At 35.7% G+C, this 24961-nt stretch overlaps 1 protein-coding gene across 1 annotated transcript; it reads left to right on the plus strand.

The window, feature by feature from the left end:
• Positions 1-1042: 1042 nt before the first annotated feature.
• On the plus strand, positions 1043-19973 carry LOC100375116 (uncharacterized). Its single transcript, XM_085507741.1, has 18 exons — positions 1043-1207; positions 7101-7314; positions 7573-7626; positions 7746-7873; positions 8379-8446; positions 8730-8884; positions 8979-9224; positions 9431-9550; positions 9811-9921; positions 10526-10642; positions 10761-10871; positions 11007-11154; positions 11337-11456; positions 11823-11872; positions 14782-14968; positions 17716-17990; positions 18195-18331; positions 19038-19973. Exons 1-18 carry the CDS (start codon positions 1175-1177, stop codon positions 19197-19199), a joined length of 2436 nt encoding a protein of 811 aa, XP_085363867.1. The 5' UTR covers positions 1043-1174; the 3' UTR covers positions 19200-19973.
• Positions 19974-24961: the final 4988 nt, after the last annotated feature.

Genomic DNA, 24961 nt, shown 5'->3' on the forward strand with positions numbered 1-24961 from the left:
GAGCCTCTTAAAATTTGTAACATAGTTGAAGTAGTTCTAGAGCATTTGTGTCTACACTTAGTCTATCTGAAGTGTCACTTTAAAAGCTGTAGTTTGAAGTTAATTTCCAGGTTGCTGTTGACAAACTTATTGTTCATTTTTAATTTTTTTTCAATACAACATAGTAAGTTTTTCTTTATTATTGAGTTGATGTGTATGCCTTTGGCAAAGCTAACATCTGCATTATCCTCTTGCCTTTTCAAAATCAAAGGTGATGATACATGTGACAGTAATACAGTACGAGATGTGTACATCAACATGGGCCTCCTACAAATAAAGACTTGTTGTTTTTTTGATACACTGTGGTTCAATTCATAATGACAGCTCCGTAGTAGACCTGTGGTTTTAGCAGGATTTTTTTTTTTTTTGGCAGGATTTTTATTTTTCGCAAATTTAGTATTGGACTGTAAACATGCTTCATTAAATGAAATGCATGGGGCTGTACTAAAGCTTTGAAATGAAACTAAATGATATGAGTTATCTGATATTAAAATAGATCGCCGACCGTGGGTGTAATATCGGTTAGTGACAAGTGGATCCAGTCAAGGACGATACTTACATATTTTCTATTAAAAACCAAATATTTGCATTAACAGATCAGAATCCAAACTCACAAGAGGATGTAATTCATTTTCTGGTCTCCTGTTTCATTTACAAAGAAGAAAGAAAGAAACTATGTTTTTATTTAGCAATAAACCTCCTGATTTTATTACTGATATGATAAAAACACATTTATTACCATCATTCACTCAGACATGTTGTAAATATCAAACTTACTGAACGCAGCAGCTAATTTTATTTTTAACTTTTAATTTCATTACGGTGTACTAAAAATTATTACATAAATATGCATAAATAAATTCATGAGTCCTGAGTCTGTTGAGTCCTCGTTGACATACCTAATGATATTTAAAAACAATTTCCTCATCACGATATCCCAATGTTTATTTTGCTCTGCATGGATCCTGCGTACGTATGAAAGAAAGGTGACATACGCGTCGTCGTTTCAAACGTAAACCTGCTGTTCTTATGCAAATGAACCGGGCGTTAGAACATCCTCGTTGGAAGTATAGTGATAGTTCCATGAGTATTGCGTCGTAGTCGTGTCTCGGGTGGCACTCAGTGAAGGCACAGTATGGACAACGCAAACTGCCAAGACGCCTCGCAGGTAGGTTAATCTATACATAGCGGCGACACCACAAGGCATACCGAGATCGTGTACTCGACACACCCCTGACTGACATGGCGGCAGTGAGACGGGAATTCCGAAACACTTAGACCCGGACGCTTGGATTAACCTTGGCCCATTCTGACGATCACTCTTGGCACCAGACACTTTTAAAATAAGGGTATTCATTGTTTATGTTTTGTGGATAATGTACACGTTTGATAGTGCGATGACATGAACCTTACTATCGGGAGAATAGGTGTATCGTAATTCGAGTCATTCAAACTAGGTCCATGTCAAACCACGATGGTAAGTGTACAAATGAAGTACGGTTAGGCAAGACGTGGGAGATAATTTCTCACACACAACAGTCACACTCTGTACATAAAATACACGGAGTGTTTTTAATGAGTAGTCGTTACAGATACACGCACAGTCCTGGTATGTGTACGCCAAATTTATATTATTCATTCGCCACCCTTAACAGCGTAGGTTACAAAGAAACTTTACAATGACCTTGGAACTATATGCTTTGTTAGAAAGTGACCTGCAAACCCGACCTCCTCGTTACTTGGACTTAATCCCACACCTGACCACACTGGGTGACATGTATACATAATTCTGCTCAGGGCAGTTGCAAAGAAATGTTCACAGCGTAAACGGTAGACCACAACAACACCGAAGAAAGCATGTCATTAATCATTTTATGATTTTCAACTCATTGAAATATACTGCTCATACCTGCCAACATACCCAACTAAGTGAACCGCGTCCATTTGCTTCTGACACGCCGAGAGTTTTGTGCACATACCCAAGCACATACTTGCCAGGTGTGCGACATGTAGAACTCTCACGCACACCTTGTCATGTCAGTTTCAGAAGCTGAGAACAGATCAGACGAGCCAACGTAAGAAAAGTAATTGTAATGTAATGACAGCATTCATTTAGTGCGTTTGACGTTTGACGTTACACGTTGTTTTGCCTGCCCTAACATTTATCTAAAATTCAACGCTATTGTTCGCTGTTTTGATGAAATACACGCATATTGACAGACTAAAGCCTTCGATGACTGATTTACATTTCACACCATGGGAAAATAGTGTATAATTGGAGTCTACGTGTGATACCAGTAACTTGTGTGGGTAAATAAGGAGAAAGGCCAACCCACTGTGTTGAAAGAGTCGATGAATCAGCTACTATTTGCACTGTTATAGTAGATACATTGTCTGAATGACATGAACTACGTCGATATTTGTAAAATGTTTATTGAAGACACACAATTTATCCTCATTGGAAACGTTTCAGATGGCAGTGTATGTCAAAACCATCTACGTACATCAGTGGTGTTCGGTTACTTGACCGCTTCGTGCTTCAACATCGTAATACTTAAATTACGGCGTTGTAAAAAACAAAACAAAAAAACAATACGTCCGCCCGCACCTTTATAGTATTCAAAGAAGACAATAAAAGTTACGTTTACTGCATGTAACTTGAAGTTTTCTTAATTCGATGTTCTCTCCAACATCTTAATACTTAAAGAGCGGCGGTCATCACGCAGCGCGTGTTCTAATTTCATGTAAACAAACAATGTATTTTACACGCGTTGTGAGTCACATACCGAACAGGACGCGGTATGACGTTCACCGCCCTTTAACTACAGCGTTGTAAAACGATACTTTCTTCCGCCCGCTTTTTTATAGTATTTGATGGATATCATTACCTACCCAATAACAGTTCTACTGACTATCTGCATACGCCCAAAATATAAATATGATATTTTAACCTGTAGGACTGGGCCTAAGTTTGTGGTCGTCGCGCCGCGTCCTGTTCGACATGGGACTTATAGCGATGTACACAACGCGTGTAAAATACTAGTACATGTATATTATTTGTTTACATGAACACACGCTGGGTGACGACCACCACCCTTCAAATAACACCACCAATCAAGGTTGCCTATAACTCGATATTCGATAACCTGTTAATTAAATTTCGAATTACGAAACTTGAAAGTTAAAACACGGTTACTAGTAGAAACCGTGGTTAAAAGAAACAATTGTTGTCCGTACTTCGAGCTACGGGCAACATAAATCGCTAATGTTATTTAACGTTTTATGTTGCCATAACTCGAAGTTCAGTTGAATGGTAATTAATTTAATTCGAGTTATTAAAATTGAACGTTAAACAAAACAACAAATTCATGCTGCCCGTAACTGTTAATTCAAGTTCGAGTAGTAAATGTGGACGTTCACAAAATGTATATTGCCCGTAACTCGAACTTCTGTTTACTGGTAATTTAAAGAGCGGTGGTCGTTGCGCTGCGCATGTGCGATTTGTGTTGATAAACATTGATTTTACAACAATCCAATGCGCTCTTCTAATGAAAATCACTACTATGAGGTTTGACCTGGGCGCGACTTGCACTAATTACCACCAGTGACTCCTTTGATACCTTCCAATTACCTAAAATATCTTATTAAAGCTTGGTAACGTCTCAGTTTGTACTCGTTTATCTACGCAACAGTCAAAGTCGCCATCTGTGTTTATACGAGACCCATATATCTCGCGCATGCGTGGCGCGACAACTACCGGCTTTAAACCTCGAGATACAATTGGGCGTGGTTTCACGTTGCGTGCCCAAATAGTCTCCTAAACCCCTAACGTGATCGCGTCTTCTGTTCCCGTGAGCATGGAAACCATGTTTTTTGGAACAGCGGATACGATGGCAACTTAGTACAGACACACAATTCGAGGAGCGAAAACAAGTTATCTTGCTCTCTCGCTTTCAATGAGCCCTGTGCTGCCATTTGCGAATAAGGACCATGCGAGTCGGTGAATCTAGACTAGCAATGTTTCACACAATGTGGAGCTCTATACGTAAACCAATTATTTCAGACGACGCATCCGTGCCTGTAACTTTCTACTGTATAAACTACTGTTTACGAAATCTGACATACCAATGCCACTTCGCCTAAGGACACGAGGTAGAATGTTTTTGTAATTGTAATGAATTGGTAGATTGCGAAATCGACAACATGATTTTACAGAGCTCGACTATAATTAGAATCGGTTTCATCTGACGTAGAATTTACTCGAAAGATAATTAACCAGACACCTTTTGTTTGGCGACTAGTCAAACTAAAGAGATACAATTGTATCAGTTATAACATAAATAAGTTGCAGCCTATGTTCACTTGTTGCGGGGTGAATGGTTTGATTGTATCACAAAAGCAGGTCAATAAAACAACTGAACACACGTAATTGATTGCATGGTCGAACGGCCACAATCAGGAAGATGCCGCCCCTCCCGTGAGAAAATATATACCGCATTTAATATATAGGTGTGACATTTGCCGCTAAAATCTCATGTTGTGGAGCTTGGTTGATGGCAGATCTAGTGATATAAACTTTTAAAGATCAACAAATAACGTTATAGTTTTAATTGGTTGATATTCAATTAAATCAACTCTAAAAATCTAATGTGATATATCAAATGAAAGGTATTTTGATGTAGAATTCTGATTTTGGAAATACTGTATTTGTTATGACAATTGTAAACTGTTGTCAAATTATTCATACAAAACTATCATATAATAGGTCAACGAAAGGTAATTTATCTTAATTTATTTAAGATCACGTGACTTAGAGGTTTATATTTTTATGTCATAGTGAATATAAAACAAACTTGTATTTTTTAGTTACTAGTTTGTCGGAGTTATGTACGAGTCTAAGAGAATATATATATATACTGTAAATGCATTAATTATTAACTGGGTTTTAATTTCGCTGATAAGTAAAATCAGATAAATTAAATTTATGAAATTAAAACACTGTAAATATGTTCAAAACATCAAAATAGTGAAAAAAATTAAATGTCAGTGAAAATAAATGGTTTTACAGTAACCGGTTCTAACATACATTTTGTTATGTGTTTCTTCATGGCCAGGTGTGTTTCTCTCCCAGGCACTTTTACATTGACTTGACTAGATAGGGGATAAACTATAATGATTGCACAAGTCAGTTCAGTGTCAATCAATGTCTTAAAATTTTTTATTCTTCTTACATTATTTCCAAAGCTAATTGTCATGCATCTTCAAGCACATCTTTTAAACTACCTCGCTATCGTACAAATTTACGGTAATATTCCTTTATTCCTCGGTGCCTCGACTTTTTAAACATTTACAATTCTGATACTGTAGATATTTTAGACAGTTTGCCATTCTATAAGGCACTTTCAGAGTTAACGCTCAGACATTTTATGAAGATGATGTTAATGTATTTATTTCATATTTTATTGTTATTATTTGTTTCACACATTGCATTTTTTCGAGTGACATTAAAGTTGGGAAAACGTGAGCTAAGCGTCTCTTGTTTGTTTTTTTCTTGTAACTTGTATCTGATAACTTATTTCTGTAACATTGCACCGTCTTGCCAGTCTTTGTGTACGTTTAGTCGCATTTGTAACAGTGGTGAAAACATTTATTGGTCTACCTTCGTCTCATTTAGTCGAGAATTTATAAAATATGCGGCAATGAAATATAATTGTAGATTCAGATGAAAACACTTGCATTTCTTCTGTAGACACTTCTATAGAATTTTGCTTTATTAAAGCCATATCTGTTTTATGGCATATTTCTCAATGGTAACTTCTTGTAGGTAATGTGTTAATTAGAACAACAACAATAATGATCATTACTTATCAGAATGTTTCAAATTTCTGGTAAATTACCTTGTAAACCCAGGTTCTGTCATTAGATTAAAAGAATAATCTTCGAGTTTTATAAAACTCGTAAGTGTTGGGCATAATGAGAATATATTACTTTTTTCAGTAATTCATAATGAAATAATCTGTAATTTTACATCAGAATACATTTTTCGACATATCACATGATGTTTTTTATGAGAAGAATGAAAACAAAGTTATTGAGACGATTACGTCATTCTTATAGATAAATATGCAAATTGAGCTTGGGCTTCTCTTGAATTGTTAATGTTTTCATATTTTTTCCTTTTAAAACAAACAACAAACCTGAATATACCAAAAATCAAATAAATGAGTATTGTAACTTCCCGTAGCTTAATGGCATTTGAACATTGTGTTGAAGCACATAATATACAATTATGACGTGTAATAGTATTAATAGTCATATTTAAATAACCAATTTCAAATCTGTTTTCAGAATACATTTCTGCATACAATTACTTTTATTTTGATGTATAAAAAGTAGAAAAAAAAATACATAAATTTTCCTCTTTTTTTATAGTAATTCTTGAAAATAAATTATCACATTTCTTAACAAAAACAGCGAGACCGCTGATTTGTGATTACAGACTGTAAAACATGTTGAAAAAGCGACGTACTATTTTTAATTAGCGAATTGTGGTAAAATGACGTATTAGCGAAATGTTGATTTAACGAATCTCTCATGTCTTTGTTGATTTCCTGTGTTTACAATACTTCAATCGCCTGCCAAACAAATGCGCAGTTATTACCACCATAAAAACAAAGAAAAACTGCGTAATAAGGAAGTGCTCCAGATTATTATTATTATTAGCGACATCTTAAATTAGCGAATTAGTTCTCTCGCTAAATTCGCTAAAAAGACATGCTCGCGAAAAAGACATGTTTTCAGTATTGAATTATATGTTAAAATATCTGTCATTAGGTACTTCACATGATGTTTTTAAGAGTTGTATGATTATGTTTATTGTATCAATCAATCAATTAAAATAATTATACCATGAGTTGGACTTTAAAGACTCTTACCACGAAATCTGCGGTAAACCCAGCTCCATAACATGTATTTTTGTATTTTTTGGAACGGCAAATGTTACACCTATTTATTAAATGAGTTGCACCTTTCCTCACAACAAAATTTCATCTTTTTTTCAGCAAGTAAATTTTGATGACATCTCTATTGGTAGAGATCAACAACATGGGTCACGTACAGGACTTGCCCAAAATGTGTCATCAGTTTATACAATACCGGTAAAAGATCCCAAGGAAGTGAAAAAAGAAGATCGCCGCCGTGTTATTGGGTGTATTTTCATTTTATGTGTAGTATGTGTAGTGACTGCCGCCACTGTGCTCTTCGCATTCTTCAAAAGTAAGGAAGTTTGCCTTTTGTGCGATTCAGTTTTTATAGGGATGATTTGACAATTTTCTCAAGTGTATGTTCCAAATATACGTTTGTCTCCACGATTTCATAGTTTCCATTCTGACAGAAGTGACAGCAATGATGTTCAACGTCTATTTTATTTGTCATTTAACGTCCATTGGAATACATTGGATAGATGCCAGTATGTTCTCTTTTAAATTATTCATTCCAACACCGAGATATTTATTTATCTATCTTTCGTTAAAGTGGACACAGATAAAACGAATTCCGAGGAAAAGGCCAAGGATCCTGAAATGAATGGTAAGAATCACTTTCATAGATTCTTCAATCATCAACTGAATTCAATATGGCGATTTTAAAATGATTTGACCGTAATTTCCCGTCGTAAAATTTAATGATATGAAATCATTTTGTTTCAGTTACGCAAACTTACCACGGGACGTTTGCAATTACATTTATTGACTATATGGCAGCTGAATATCTTGATGAATACGATAATCCAGATACACCACAATATCAAGTATTGGAACAGAATATAACCAATATGGTAAAACAAGATCTCATTCATATGCAAGCTATTATTCAATTACCCAATCGTGTGGCTTCTTACGAAGTGTCGTTTGCGTTCGTGTGTGTGCGTGCGTGTTTTTGTATCTCGTTTGTGATCTGTCTGCAACAGAGTGAGGCGTGGTTGATTGACACGGTGCAAACATCCGACACATACTGCAATGATTTCGGAGATCACGTGACATTGCCTGAAATGTGTCTGCACTGTCACGATTGCTTGTATCGTCTAATTCTACATAAATTACCGTGCACTTTCTCACAGACTGGCCCAGTGAAAGTGGGAGTTTCATGAAATACAAGGAGGTTTCGGGTTTACACCACGGCTTTGCAAATAAGTCATTAAATAAAAAGGATTTTGTTAATATTTATTGTAAATAATATAATTTCCCCAACTGAAGCCAGACTAGCTTTCACCGTTCAAGTTCAAATATATATACCTACAGCGTGAAGTTTGAAGTGTACACGTTATATTTTCTTATTCCTAGTTACACGAGACATACGTTAGTGTCGACCAGTTTGTCGAGTTCTTGTACAGTGAGCTGCTGGACGTCAGGTACTGCTAAATGTGTTTTTTTCAGTAGGCTAGGGGGTCATATAAAAGGTGTTATATTCAATAATTATCGGTGAATATATTACATTTTCCACATCGAGAACAAAGACTTTATTTTGTGATAGATATATAATGAAAAAAAATAATAATAATGATTCAATCCAGGAGAGGGGGTACAGATAGTACTGTCCATTGAAGAGCTACAATATACTAGTAGATACAACATGTATTGCAATCAGCCAGGCAAGCATTTGTTTACTTTTAGTTTTATTATTTCTCGTTTCAGGAATGGAAGTATAATTGTCGACTTTATGTTAGTCTTCAAGATAAAACGGAAAAACTACCAATTATCTATTGTTGAATTAAAACAGGTTTTACATCACACCATCATAGTAGGAGACACAGTTTTCCAAATAGACACAGATTCAATAGTAATAACGGGTACGTACCTATAAAAGAGGAGTTTTATATCCATCTTCCAAGGTACTTAATGTGTATTAGATGCCAACCCCTGTAATATGTTATTTATTTTTAGAACATATTACAACACTACCACCAACAACAGTGGAGTCAACAGTACTGCCAGTGACAATAACATTTCCCCCTCCTCCTCCACCTCCCCCACCTCCGCCATTTACTACACGTGCACCACCCTCGACAATAACCACCATGCAAACAGAAACATCTGTTATGACAACTATGCGACCATCTACACCTGGGAGAACAGCGAGAGTAACTACTCAACCACCAACAACGAAAACAACAACAGAGAGTACATCAAGTAAGCTATTCTTACAAAAGTATAAGCTCAAAGAACAAAATATCCAATATAATCAATTTAAAAAAAAAAAAATTTCAAAAAAAGTTCACAGCAATTTTTTTCACGAATCTTCTTCATTATTATATTTATTCAATTATTCATGTCTGCCTTCATTTGCCAAACGTGTCAATGTAACTTGGTGTACCGGTAACTGTGCTTCTTACCAGATTGTCATCCAGTATATCAGTTTGCTTGTAACAATGGTCAGTGTAAACCCGTCACTTATAAATGTGATGGTTATGTAGACTGTGAAGATGGTAGTGACGAAGGCGGAGACTGCGTTTATGGTACGTATCAAAAATTGTGTGTATATGTCTCGTATTGGTAACGTGAAATGTATAATGTCGTTATGACGCAGACGGGACGACTTTAGAAGGGTGTTCGCAAAAATATCGTAATTACGGTTTTGAACAGAGTATTTTGCAAGCAATGTGGGTACGTAATGCGCTGTCGTTTGTGACGAAGGCGTATTCAGGGATACTATAACACTATATTATATATTCCTCGTATGTTCGAATCACCATATTACGTTTGCTACTATTTTTAGAATGCGCAGAAGGATCCTTCCTGTGCCCAACAACTTTCACGTGTGTCTCGGATGATAGAAGATGTGACGGTTTCGACGACTGCGGGGACCTCTTTGATGAAAAAAACTGCAGTGAGTATACACATAGACCCTCTTTTAGAGGGTCTATGGTATATAGTAATGATTATTCGCTTAAGGAATTACCCAGTCTGATCATTTGTAATTCTCGCTCGGACGTAGTTCGAAAACGGGAACTTACAGATTAGACTCCATGTGTCTGTTCGTCTGTGCATACGTGCTAGCGTACGTGCACATTCAAACTTAACACATATATCTTGTAATACATATGCACATCCATTCGTTTCACGATCCGATTCAAGATGGCCGAATGGCGGCCTGTTTTGTGATTGAAATTCATCAAAATCAATTATTTTTGCCGTTCCGGGACTGGATCTTGGTCATATATGGACCCATTTCATTCAAACTTGCATGCATTGGCATTATGGAATCTTCATGCACGTCATTTATTTCCAGATATGATTCAAAATGGCCGACTGTTTTAACGAATGCTCTGTCTTGACCAATCACATTCATATTGTATACATATGTACGTGCATTTGTTTGAGTGCCCGAATTAAGATGGCCGAATTTCGGCCATTTTTATGTTAAAATACACCAGAATCGAGCATTTCTGTTTCACGTGTCTATTTTCAACACGCATTTTCTCTTTTTCTAGCATGTGATGACCTCACTCAGTTCAGTTGTTTGGGAGATGGGCTTTGTATTCCTAAAAAGTACCTGTGTGATGACGTCATTGACTGTGAAGATAGCTCAGATGAATTGGAATGTGGCCGTAAGTAAAATTTGAATTAGTGAGAACTTGATGGACGATGCTGTCTAGATCTTTTATTGGTGCTCTATGGTTTGCATGTTTGTTTAAAATATACATCGGTGTTATTCTGTTGTTTCAGAGCTTTGTCCCGATGGACAAGTTGTATGCCGGGATCGCAGCTGTATATCTGAGTTGTACCAGTGTAACGGAAGAACGGAATGTCCCGAGAACGAGGATGAAAGTATATGTGGTAAGAAAACCGTATCGTTCATGCAAAACTGACATATTTGTTATTGCATAACGTCACAATATGCCAAAAAAGAAATTGTTTTGGGCAAATCTGCTTTAAACATGTCCATTCTAACAAGTTGATTTTCTATTGAAGTGGCTTTTGGGAATCCAGACACTGCGAACAATGACGTAACAAACAGTGGGATTGTGTACGTCAGAGCGGATGGTAGCTGGATGCCTCTGTGTTCGGCTGACCTAGAGGACGCCATCATGCACGTGGTGTGCAGGCAGATGGGATTTAGGTATGTGATGTTAATATTCTCATTGCTTAATTCTTGAAGTGTTAATTTACGATTTCATGCTGGCAGCGAATATTTCGTGGGATTGTGGCGCATGGGAGCAGTCGCCATGATAAATAAGGGGATACCCTGGAGATACCGAGATCATCTAGTGTTTCTGATCATTTGTATTTTTAATCTCCCAGGGAAGCTACTGGACACAAAACTGTTCCTGTGACGTCATCGAATATTAGTGCGACGTCATATGCCATTCTCACGAATCCCCCAACCCCAGGCAAGTGGATAAACAACGATATAATAAAAAGGTACGATACACAACAACCATTATAACTGGAATGGAATGGAATGGAATAGAATAGAGTATTTTTATTACAAACTATGTGTCATTCTCTAGTATGCCAGACCACTGTATATCGAACTTCTTCTCACATATTTGGACTACATCTTTTACAGATTTCACACATTGTAAATTTATTTAGTCTTACGATACGGTTAATTAATTTTAATGTTTGCAAATTACCTGAGCTCTACCTACGTCTTGACATTATATCTGTCTATTTGGTTTCTCTAATCCAAATGTGTATATATATATATATATATATATATATATATATATATATATATATATATATATATATATATATATATATATATAAATGTTTTGTTTTCAGCACGTCATGTCCATCCAACAATCTTACTTTTATTGCATGCGCAGAACATGGTGAGTACTCAATGATATTATAATACACGTAATTCATGTCATTGCAGTGTTACCGTAAACAGTAGAATAACGTATCTTACAAGTAACTCATGTCATTCGAGTGTTAACGTAAACAGTAGAATAGCGTGTAATACAAGTAACTCGTGTCATTGGAATGTTATCGTAAACAGTAGAATAACGTGTAATACAAGTAACTCGTGTCATTGGAATGCTATCGTAAACAGTAGAATAACGTGTAATACAAGTAACTCATGTCATTGGAGTGTTATCGTAAACAATGGAATAACGTATCTTACAAGTAACTCATGTCATTGGAGTGTTAACGTAAACAATGGAATAACGTATCTTACAAGTAACTCATGTCATTGGAGTGTTAACGTAAACAGTAGAATAACGTGTAATACAAGTAACTCGTGTCATTGGAATGCTATCGTAAACAGTAGAATAACGTGTAATACAAGTAACTCATGTCATTTGAGTGTTATCGTAAACAATGGAATAACGTATCTTACAAGTAACTCATGTCATTGGAGTGTTAACGTAAACAATGGAATAACGTATCTTACAAGTAACTCATGTCATTGGAGTGTTAACGTAAACAGTAGAATAACGTGTAATACAAGTAACTCATGTCATTGCAGTGTTATCGTAAACAGTAGAACAACATGTAATACAAGTAACTCATGTCATTGCAGTGTTATCGTAAACAGTAGAATAACGTGTAATACAAGTAACTCATGTCATTGGAGTGTTAACGTAAACAATGGAATAACGTATCTTACAAGTAACTCATGTCATTGGAGTGTTAACGTAAACAATGGAATAACGTATCTTACAAGTAACTCATGTCATTGCAGTGTTAACGTAAACAGTAGAATAACGTGTAATACAAGTAACTCGTGTCATTGGAATGCTATCGTAAACAGTAGAATAACGTGTAATACAAGTAACTCATGTCATTTGAGTGTTATCGTAAACAATGGAATAACGTATCTTACAAGTAACTCATGTCATTGGAGTGTTAACGTAAACAATGGAATAACGTATCTTACAAGTAACTCATGTCATTGGAGTGTTAACGTAAACAGTAGAATAACGTGTAATACAAGTAACTCATGTCATTGCAGTGTTATCGTAAACAGTAGAACAACATGTAATACAAGTAACTCATGTCATTGCAGTGTTATCGTAAACAGTAGAATAACGTGTAATACAAGTAACTCATGTCATTGGAGTGTTAACGTAAACAATGGAATAACGTATCTTACAAGTAACTCATGTCATTGGAGTGTTAACGTAAACAATGGAATAACGTATCTTACAAGTAACTCATGTCATTGGAGTGTTAACGTAAACAGTAGAATAACGTGTAATACAAGTAACTCATGTCATTGGAATGGTATCGTAAACAGTAGAATAACGTATCTTACAAGTAACTCATGTCATAGGAGTGCTATCGTAAACAGTAGAATAACGTGTAATACAAGTAACTCATGTCATTGGAGTGCTACCGTAAACAGTAGAATAACGTGTAATACAAGTAACTCATGTCATTGCAGTGTTATCGTAAACAGTAGAACAACGTGTAATACAAGTAACTCATGTCATTGGAATGCTATCTTAAACAGTAGAATAACGTATCTTACAAGTAACTCATGTCATTGGAATGGTATCGTAAACAGTAGAATAACGTATCTTACAAGTAACTCATGTCATAGGAGTGCTATCGTAAACAGTAGAATAACGTGTAATACAAGTAACTCATGTCATTGGAGTGCTACCGTAAACAGTAGAATAACGTGTAATACAAGTAACTCATGTCATTGGAGTGTTATCGTAAACAGTAGAACAACGTGTAATACAAGTAACTCATGTCTTTGGAATGTTATCGTAAACAGTAGAATAACGTGTAATACAAGTAACTCAAGTCATTGCAGTGTTATCGTAAACAGTAGAATAACGTGTAATACAAGTAACTCATGTCATTGAAATGTTATCGTAAACAGTAGAATAACGTGTAATACAAGTAACTCATGTCTTTGGAATGTTATCGTAAACAGTAGAATAACGTGTAATACAAGTAACTCAAGTCATTGCAGTGTTATCGTAAACAGTAGAATAACGTGTAATACAAGTAACTCATGTCATTGAAATGTTATCGTAAACAGTAGAATAACGTGTAATACAAGTAACTCATGTCTTTGGAATGTTATCGTAAACAGTAGAATAACGTGTAATACAAGTAACTCAAGTCATTGCAGTGTTATCGTAAACAGTAGAATAACGTATCTTACAAGTAACTCATGTCATTGGAATGTTATCGTAAACAGTAGAATAACGTGTAATACAAGTAACTCATGTCATTGGAGTGCTACCGTAAACAGTAGAATAACGTGTAATACAAGTAACTCATGTCATTGGAGTGCTACCGTAAACAGTAGAATAACGTGTAATACAAGTAACTCATGTCATTGGAATGTTATCGTAATCGACAATGCAGTGCAATTGGATTATATCTTAGGGCTCGTTTAGAATTACAATGAAATTAATTTTTTCACAAACTTGTGATTGTAGTAATATTAAGATAGTTTTAATAACTGTACAAACCACACATATACATAGTTATACATATAATAATAGACACGCTAATTAACAACGAAATAAGTCTTTTATTTTAATTATTGCACAACATTGACATACATATTTGTTGACTTCTAATTATAATTTCTTGGCAAACCGATTTATTGAACCGAAGTATCGCCTCCAAGTCGTGTAAAATTTTATCATTATGTGTTGGGATCTCTAGCGTGTGTAATTCATATGTTGTTTCATCACACACAGTATAAGGAAGACTTCTATGGGCACCCTCCCCAACTTTGATAATAATTGTTGTTGTATGTCATCAACAGAATGTGGGCGACCTTTAGTGGAAGAGCCAAGCAGTAGTCGAATAGTTGGTGGCACTGAAGCAACACGTGGTGTATGGCCATGGCAGGTTTCTTTGTCCAAGTCTGATGGTGGTCATATCTGTGGCGCATCTGTATTGACAAATAACTGGATAGTCACCGCTGCACACTGCTTTAAATTACCGACTTAGTAAGTGTTTGCGCCGACTTGTGATTTATTTAAGATTGCATATGAACATTGTAATACTAGAAGTTTAAACCACACGTAATGATATCACAATTGTGCGCCTTAAGTTAGGGATACATATCAGTAATTCAACACATGTGTACTTTGAATTAATAGTACGTACCAGTAATTCAACACGCATGTACTTTGAGTTAATAGTACGTACCAGTAATTCAACACATGTGTACTTTGAGTTAATAGTACGTACCAGTAAATCAACACATGTGTACTTTGAATTAATAGTACGTACCAGTAATTCAACACATGTGTACTTTGAATTAATAGTACGTACCAGTAATTCAACACATGTGTACTTTGAATTAATAGTACGTACCAGTAAATCAACACATGTGTACTTTGAATTAATAGTACGTACCAGTAATTTAACACATGTGTACTTTGAATTAATAGTACGTACCAGTAATTTAACACACGTGTACATTGCGACGTTTGGATATTTGGGGTTCAAAAGAGATGCGAGATGCATGCAGAGCAAAATTACTCAAAGGACACAAAAAATACCGCCTACATTGGCTCGCTCGTGAACGCAATCGGGCATACTACATTAGTTGGAGTTTGATTTTTTTAACTATGGCGATTGAAATTACTTTACATACATCAACGTTGCCGCTAACAAAAAAACTATTCGAATATTTCTTGCAAAGCCAAAATATGGTTCGAATTTGTTCACTGCTCAATGTATTTATAATCGCTGCATGCTAGTTCCAGGGTTCAGTTTATTTTATCATCTAAGTAGAACGTTTCGGGTGCTGTGTCACGTTATTTAAGCATATTGTTGGTGCTTTAAAGTTATTCGCATGTCTCATGATCAGATTTACAAAGAAGTTGGTATAAACCAATTATTGATTTGGCTCAATCCAATACACCATGCATACTGGCTGACACTCGTGCCGTGAATTGTGCAAAATATCAAGGTATACGCGCCTTCAACGTACGGTTACGTGGTTTGTCGCTTGTTTTCAATATGCAGATAAATTGTCTGAATCTTCTTTCCTTGGTTTCAAAAACTTGGTAAGATTCCTTTGTGGTAGTATTGTATAGACTACAATTTAGCATGTAAAGGAGCCTCTAAACCAAACATTGTAGACACTGATCTGACAATGATTGAGTGAATTATATGAACGTTACGTACCATGGGATGCAGATATAACAGAATCATCATGACCACTGGGGACGGTAACACGTGTCTGTAATTGTGACGTCATGTCGCACGTACTTGATTGATCGTAAAATTACGCTATAATAAATGTCAAGAACAGAATGGCCCTGTGAAAAGTAGTACGAATGAATCGTAATTAGCCATTTTCACACGCGTAATTTGAGCGATTCGGATATCACATTCGGTAATAATCTCTATCATAACAAAGCTTTATTATGCAATAAATAATTTGATGTCATGCATCTATCCACAAAACAATCAATCAATTGTCACAGTGAGCAAGGCAAATACGCGACTTTCTGTATCCACTATGTACCTATAGTAATTAGATTATATAGGATAAAGCCCGTGTTCGAGTAACCGAGATAGCAGAGACATTTTATCGCGGGGAGGATTTTATATCCAGAAGAGTGTTTTATTTGACTTATAAGCCATTTCTCTAAACTATCTATAGATATATATTTGGGGGATTTACAATTATACTTTTTGAAAGTATTTGGTGAGTTCTATTAACAATTTTGCACGAAATTCGTAATAAGGGGCCCCTATTTTCAAATAGAATACGCCATAAAAGCCCGGGGACGTTTAAACGCAATCAGGTGTGCGAGTTCACATGCACTTTTGTTCGCATAAAATATACTGACATTCGGCAGGTGTCCAGACACAATATCTGCATAATCATCAACTAATGAATAATCATGATATAACTCTAACAATTATCTAGTCCAAAGCCAATAACCAGCAGTGTGATTTGTATAGCTCAACGGAAAGCGAGCGTGTCTGTCACAACCCTCGTATGACCCCCTAGTTCGAACCCTCGTATGACCCCCTAGTTCGAACCCTCTTTGCATTTTTTTCTTAGGGCAGTAAAACGTGATTAGTGGGTAGTATTCGATGTCACGTGATCTATATAAGTTCTAGGACAATAAAGGCATATAACAAGCCATACAATGGAACATTCCAATTGATCGAATGTTGCTGCTTAAAAAATGTACCATTTAAAAAAGTGATGGGAACGTTGTTCTCTTCGCTTGAGTCATGTGAGAAAAACCTGTTTCTGAAAACAGCTTCCTCCTACTAAATGGGTATTGTGAGAACAACAAAAAATAGTAAACTGGAACCGTTTGGAACAAAGAACAAGTACTTTCCCAGTAAACGGGCATAGCTTAGAACAAAAAACGGATGCTGTTTGGAACCGGGAAAGAGTACTTTCCTAGTAAATGCTGAACAAAAGCTGTTCGCTATCGAAGTAGTATTACTATAATAGTAATGGCCATGAAACAATCACGGCCTCAAAAATTGACTCGAGCGTTGACATTGTAAGTGGATGGCGGGCAATATCTAGCGCCCTGCACTGGGACAATCAGTCAGTTAATTCCCGCAGAACAAAGAGTTAGATTACGTGCAGTGTTATATCTATCCCTTTTATTACACTTGTTTTAACCATGGAAGGTAGTAAGACTAATATCTTCTATGTTCTAACTAAATATCCACAAAAATTGATCATGATCGTGGTTATTTCTATTTTCAGTGACATGGACACGTCGCCCGGACCGTGGCAGGCGGCGTTTGGGATACAAGACGTGACTCTTTCTCGGTACCGAATAGAGAGACGTGTAAAGGCTATCTATGTGCACCCTGATTACCACCCCCTCTACGATGATTACGACATCGCCATGGTGGAACTGGTACATCCCATTGAATATAATGATTACATCATGCCAATATGTCTCCCAACATACGATATGCGACCGACCAATGAAAGCACTTGTTACGTGACGGGATGGGGAGCTACCAGTGAACATGGTTAGTTAGTATTTCTGTGACGAAAGGTTTTGTGTGCAATCACAGGACTGTGGTGGAATATATAGTCACAGTCCCTCTATAGATAGAGGGACTGTGATATAGTACTTGACAATTCAAAGTTTCTATTTCTATTTTGATCCCCACTTATATCAATTGTGTATCTTTTTAGGCGTTTAAATTTTCTGACTTTTCATATGTTCGCAGGTTTTACTTCTGACGTTTTAAAACAAGCGTTATTACCGGTAGTACCGAACGTAAAATGTGACGAGCTGTTAGCTACAGACATAGGTCCCAGAATGCTATGCGCCGGATATGACGAAGGCGGAACTGACGCTTGCCAGGTAAGGATTAGCTAATGATCCACTACTTGGATGACAGAGAAATCGTTCTTCGCTGAGCTGATTTGCATGTGATAAAGCAATTGTAAAACCAGGGTGTAAAACTATAAGTCTTCGTTGTGAATGGTTAGTTCAATGTCAAATCTAACGACGAAATAAATAATTATAAGTCCAACCCAAAACAAAGTAGAAAAAATGCGCATATACATGTATTACGTAATCAGAATTAAATTCACTTTACATATTTATTTCACTTCAAATCACAATCATATCGCCAAACACAAATAATAAAGCATAACTCTCCGATCACTCCGATTCAGCTATGGGAAGCGTTTCTGTACCATTATTATCTGATATTAAAGGGTGGTGATCATCGCGCCGCGCATGTGCGACACTTGTGTTTATGAACATTGATTTCCCCACAGTCCGCTGGTGACTCCTTCTATACCTTCCAATCACCAAGGAAATTACATAGTTATTATTTAGCAAAGTCTCAGTTTGTTCTCGTTGGTCTGCGCAACAGTCAAAGTCGCCATCTTTGTTCATACGAGTCAGTATCTCGCAAATTCTTGGTGCGACGACCACCGCCCTTTAATACTAAACTACCAGGTGGAAATACTCGAAACTAACAAACAAGATTCAAACACGGCTGACATAATTAACAATTTTTAGACCATTTCGTTCATTCACAACACATCATTCATTTCAGGGCGATAGTGGCGGTCCATTTGTTTGCCAGAAGGAAGCCGGTGATTGGTACCTAGCTGGTGTGGTCAGTCACGGCTTCGGATGTGCCAGACCCAATTCACCGGGCGTCTATAGCAGAGTCACTGAATACCTGGATTATATATATCAATTCCTGCAGCAGTAAAAATTAATAAAATCTCTGCACGTTTTCTTTTTAAGTTATGTAAATGACTTATTTTATTCTTGAATGTTAACAATATCAGTTTTTAACCACGTACGCCAGCCACTAAATCAATATTTATTTTAATTATTGCGTTTGTTGAAGGGGGATAGATCACGTAACCGTATCTTTATGAAATTCGGTTATATTTATTCGATTGTACAGATAATCAAGTATATTTGTATATATGTAATTGTGTAAATATGACGTTTCAACTTCACTTTTAATTATTCATGATTTCAATGAATTGACACCACTATATTAAATTACACATGCGAGACACATTATTTGCAGAACACGTCTTCCTGATGATTCTGATCACCATGAAAAATGATAAAATCAGTTGGTATGGCAACAAATCATGAAATGTGGATGCCTGTGATACTTGCCAGGGTCAGTGCGAAGTTGTCTACAGATTATACAAAAAATAAATGAAACTTTATACTGTATATAGTCACAAATAAAATGTAAATAAATAGCTGCCTGTGGATTACAAGATTACATGTATTAATAATTTACGCTCTTTTTATTTTGATTTTCATCTTCATCAATGCATTTGTTCAATGAGAAGTATTATTACTAACCCAACATCATACCATCTGAAATGCCTAGCTATTATCATTGAACTGATTGAATCTTAGTCTCATTAATTTGTATTTCAAAGTTGTACTTTTAATTATATCCGTTATTTGCACCCAGACATTTTAATGAATAAATTAGAGATTTACAAGTCGGAAACATCTCTCTGTAATGTATCATTTTTGACAAGTGTCACTTCTACTGGGGCACTTTCTCTGAACGCCTATATTTCCGAGTTTGACAAGCACCGGAACAAATCAATATTAGTCTTATAAAGTCCATCGTTGATTCCCCGAAGTTCCATTTACTATCTATCTACTCTTAACATTCTTCCACAGTGAATTCAGAATCTAGTCACCCCAAAAGTATCACAATGTTTTCAATCATCAATCGCATCTTCCACTTTGTTTACTTTTCTGAGCTCGCGAGTTTTTTTTATTTTACAATGTTTTTATAGAACTAGAAACAAATTTCAGTTGTCTTTGATGTCGCTAAAAAACGGACGGCACGTTTAAAGGGCGGTGGTCGTCGTGCTCGAAAACGCGTGTAAAATACATTGTTTGTTTACATGAAATTCGAACACGCGCTGCGCGACAACCACCGCCCTTTAATCTCTATCCCAACTGTTTAATAAAAGCCCGTATACTGTAGAATACTTTATTTTCGCTTGGAATTTACTTCGCTATTTTCGTTGAGCGATGGTTCAGTGAAAATAAAATCTAGCGAATATACCTTTTCCTCTATATTTTACATTCAATTCACCGAAGACAAGTAAAAATAAATTCCACAGAAAACACCCCAAATTTCTTTTCAGCGAAAATTAATTCCAGCTAAAATAAACTATTTTACAGTAGTTTATGATTACACACTACGTGTATTTGGTGAATTATATGGGTACTATCATCTTGTATGTCAATAGCATTCAGTACTTATATGAACAAACATTGTGTACGGATGTTATAACGACAACCATTCGATTACTCGTATTTTCCGCCATTCATCACATGGGATTGATCTAGGCCAAACTCTAAATTAGGATCGACGAGCTGAAAATAACATTCCATATATGCGTTACGTGGAAGTTGGTATTTTAATGGAATACAGAGCCATCGAATCACAATTTGCAACACTCGTATAAACTGCGATTATTAATTCTTTGTTTCACCATGGCTTCGAAGAGATTTAGGGGTTGGTACCGGTTATTGAATGAATTGTTCAGATGTGCACAATATGAACTTTATTTTCTCAGTTTAAAAAACGAATGTTATTCCTATAACAATTCAGATATAATATAGGTCAACGTAAATTTACATATCGCACATGCGCAATTTGATCTGTTTAATTTTGTTATTCCATACTAGGATTGCACTTGTTACACTTTCACGTCATGTCATAAAAACACTGTTTCACCAAATATCGTTGTGAAGTACCTCCAATTGTATCATTCACTTAATGTTTACTTGTCCTCGTGTTTTGTCGTATTATAAAAATATTTAAGTCTACCTTCGTTAAATGAATACACTATCGTGGTAATGTTTTAACGATTATTAGGAAAAATTGTCAGTGGCATTGATAAAATCACTCGTATCACGTGGTCAGGGACACTTACACAAATGTTGAACGTATATAACAATTAACACACGTGAGATAAACAGATATCTAACAGGTTTTGAAATATATCAGCCCAATAGCTTCACACGTGCCACGTACGAAATGAAAGGCAGATTACTATACCCTGACGACGCATTGCAATAATCGACTGTAGCTAAATAAAATTGAAATTCAAGGCAAACCTCAAGATACAAAGCAAACCGAGAACACACGTAACCTTACCATCTTACACCACACTCAGCCTGTGACACAAAGAAATCTGTTCAAGATACAAAGCAAACTGAGAACACACGTAACCTCACCATCTTACACCACACTCAGCCTGTGACACAAAGAAATCTGTTCAAGATACAAAGCAAACTGAGAACACACGTAACCTTACCATCTTACACCGCACTCAGCTTGTAACACAAAGAAATCTGTTCAAGATACAAAGCAAACTGAGAACACACGTAACCTTACCATCTTACACCACACTCAGCCTATCGGCATAGATATTCAGAAATGTGTGAGTATGGGACGACCCTATAACAGTTTTACAAATTAAACATATTATATAGCTTAAATTCACTTGGTAGTTTTTGAATGAAAGCAAGACAACGTGGCAACATTCTAGTAGGCTATATCCAAGAATATCTTCAGATGCTTATCTGTGAGATTTGTTCATATAAATTGTTTATCTTCATATCTATACTACCACATGTGGTTTCTATTTGCATATAGTAGTAGCATAGTGGCATTTAATACGCCCGTCTTTCAGCTTCAAGACAGATACCAACAAGTTTGTATTAATAACCTTATGATTCATTTAAACTAAAATGTTGAGTACACAAGAATCTATATTAGGTTCTTTGATGTTCATATTATTTAAGCTATGTATTTATTGAATATTTTCTTATTGTCACTTTAATAGACAATACTACTACTATAAATCCATGGTTCCATCTAAATATGATATTCATATTCACGCCGAAGAGAAAAATTTAATTTTTGTACGAACAATTCAATACACTAGTAAACATTAAGCTAAATGACTACCTGAAAACAGTCGTTATATGGTGTAATGACAACAACATGATTATAACTGATGAAAAAAACAAGGTTATGCACGAAACGAAGACACGTTGGATATGAAAATACCAGCTTTAAGGAGACATATGCATTGGTTTGTGTCTAAGTAGATGATGCTGTCACATATTATGAAACAAACATGTTGAACAAATGAGTAAAAAATATAATTAAATAAAATATAAATTACCCATCCTCAGAAAGATCTGACTCTAGTCTTGCCGCATACAGATTATTGCTCAAATGTGTGAGGGCGCTGTATAAAAGAAATGAGCTTCAAAGTTGGTGCAAATTTAAATCCTCCAGATGCTTCCAGTGTGAATCTTTTAGGTAAATAAAATAGTTTAAATATCAGTCAAGATTTAACAAAGGTGTCCTGCTTTATAAAATATTAGTAACCAACCTGGCTTCTTCATATATAATGAGTTTTTCACTTCCTGGTCTCGAGAGACAGAGAGAAACAGGGTCCACCGGTCTCAAAAAAACTAATTTACTAGTAATAATAATAACTTTATTACTCTGGTCCATGTATGCAAATAATAATAAATCATTACATTTCTGTCATAGGTTTGAAAATAAAATATAAAAGACTTAAATACAATTTCTCTTTAATTTTAAATACATGAAAACAAAAGAAAGCAACACTTTCAATAACAGTCGGGTTATCTGATGCCATTATCTTGTGAAAATACTGCAAGGTGTGTTGAGTTTTGGGCATTTTAGAAGAAAATGGAACTCGTCTTCAATTTCAGACAAACATAGATCGCAAATTCTATACTCTCTGGCGATTCCTCTGTGTCTACCGACTTCTATAGCTAGGGGGTGATCTGAACACCTTAAACGGGCATATGCTCTACGAAGTTTTGTGTTGACTGAAATTTCAGTCAACACAAAACTGAAATTTCAGTCAACACAAAACTTCGTAGAGCATATGCCCGTTTAAGGTGTTCAGATTTCTCTGCCAAAGTTAAATTTAAATTATCAGTTTTCTCCGCCGTACATATATCCGAGTACCAAATTCTTTCACCTTCATTTTGCGCACGGCTTTTGAACTCAAGTAGAAAATTTTCACTGTTTTCAACGCCTTGATTTTCCCAGACTGTGCCAAAACCTAAATTGTCTAATAGAAGCATTATTTCAGTAGCCCATGTGCGTTTGCCTTGATTGTGCATATTTAAAAGCATTTTATAAGCTTTATTTGGCAGACGCTCGTCCCCTAATTTGGTAACCCTAACCCAGTATTTAATGCAGCGTGTTGAGTAATAGCAAAATAATGGAAGTCGTCCGCAGTCTCCCAAAACCATACTTGAAGATGTGGTTCTTGCTAATCCTAAATATCTTTTACAATATTTTGTGTGGATACTTTTTAGGTGATCATATGTCTTGAAACCCCAAATTTCGCTGCCAAATGTAATTAACGGAAAGATCATAACATCAAATAATTTGAAATAAATATCTACTGGCAGAGCTTCGACATGTTTGAAACATTTTCGGACGCAGATAATTATTTTCTTTCTATTTCCCAAATATTCATATGAACCCACGGTCTGAATAAGTTGGTTTCCAAAATACCACATTTCATTTTTGCTTAAATGCCCACCATTTCGGTGAACCATTATTTTTGTCTTCGACAGGTTCACGGCCATTTTCCACTTAATGGTAAATTCATGCAGAACATTGATAATACGTTTTAAATTCATAACAGTATTTGTCATAAAAACAATGTACATAAGGCAATTTCTTTCAACGGAGTCAAAGGCTTTTTGAAAGTCGACATATAAGCAATACAACCTCCAACCTCTTCGTGATAAGTACCTTTGAATAATTACTGATAGAGTGAACACGTGACCAATAGTGCTGTACCCATTCCTGAAACCCGCCTGTACCTCGGGAATTTTGTTATATTCATCTGCCCAAGCTTTTAGACGTTGATTTAGAATACCAGTGAATATTTTGCTAAATACACTTAGGAGGATGATTGCTCTGTAATTGTTTGGGTCACGAGTGTTGTTCTTTTTGTAGATTGGAACTATAATACCTCTGGACCATGTACATTTTGTATTTATAAAGAATCAGCATTGTGAAATGTTTATGTTTGCATTGCTGTATTACAATTAGTTTTGTAAATGTATCTTTTTATTAATGTGATGGTCATTAGGAAGATTAGCTTTAACTAACAGTGCTATTCTCTCTAAATAAAGACTGATTGCTTGTCTACACACTAAATTTATACACTTACTATAATTCTACCCATTGGCTTATACGATTTGTATAATGACATGTGACATCTATACTGACTTATAATGACATGTGGCATCTATACTGACTTATAATGACATTTGACATCTATACTGACTTATAATGACATGTGACATCTATACTGACTTATGACATGTGACATCTATACTGACTTATAATGACATGTGACATCTATACTGACTTATAATGACATGTGACATCTATACTAA

The sequence above is a fragment of the Saccoglossus kowalevskii genome, chromosome 14, assembly GCF_978046115.1.
Source record: "Saccoglossus kowalevskii chromosome 14, keSacKowa6.1, whole genome shotgun sequence".
Taxonomy (NCBI): Eukaryota; Metazoa; Hemichordata; class Enteropneusta; family Harrimaniidae; genus Saccoglossus; species Saccoglossus kowalevskii.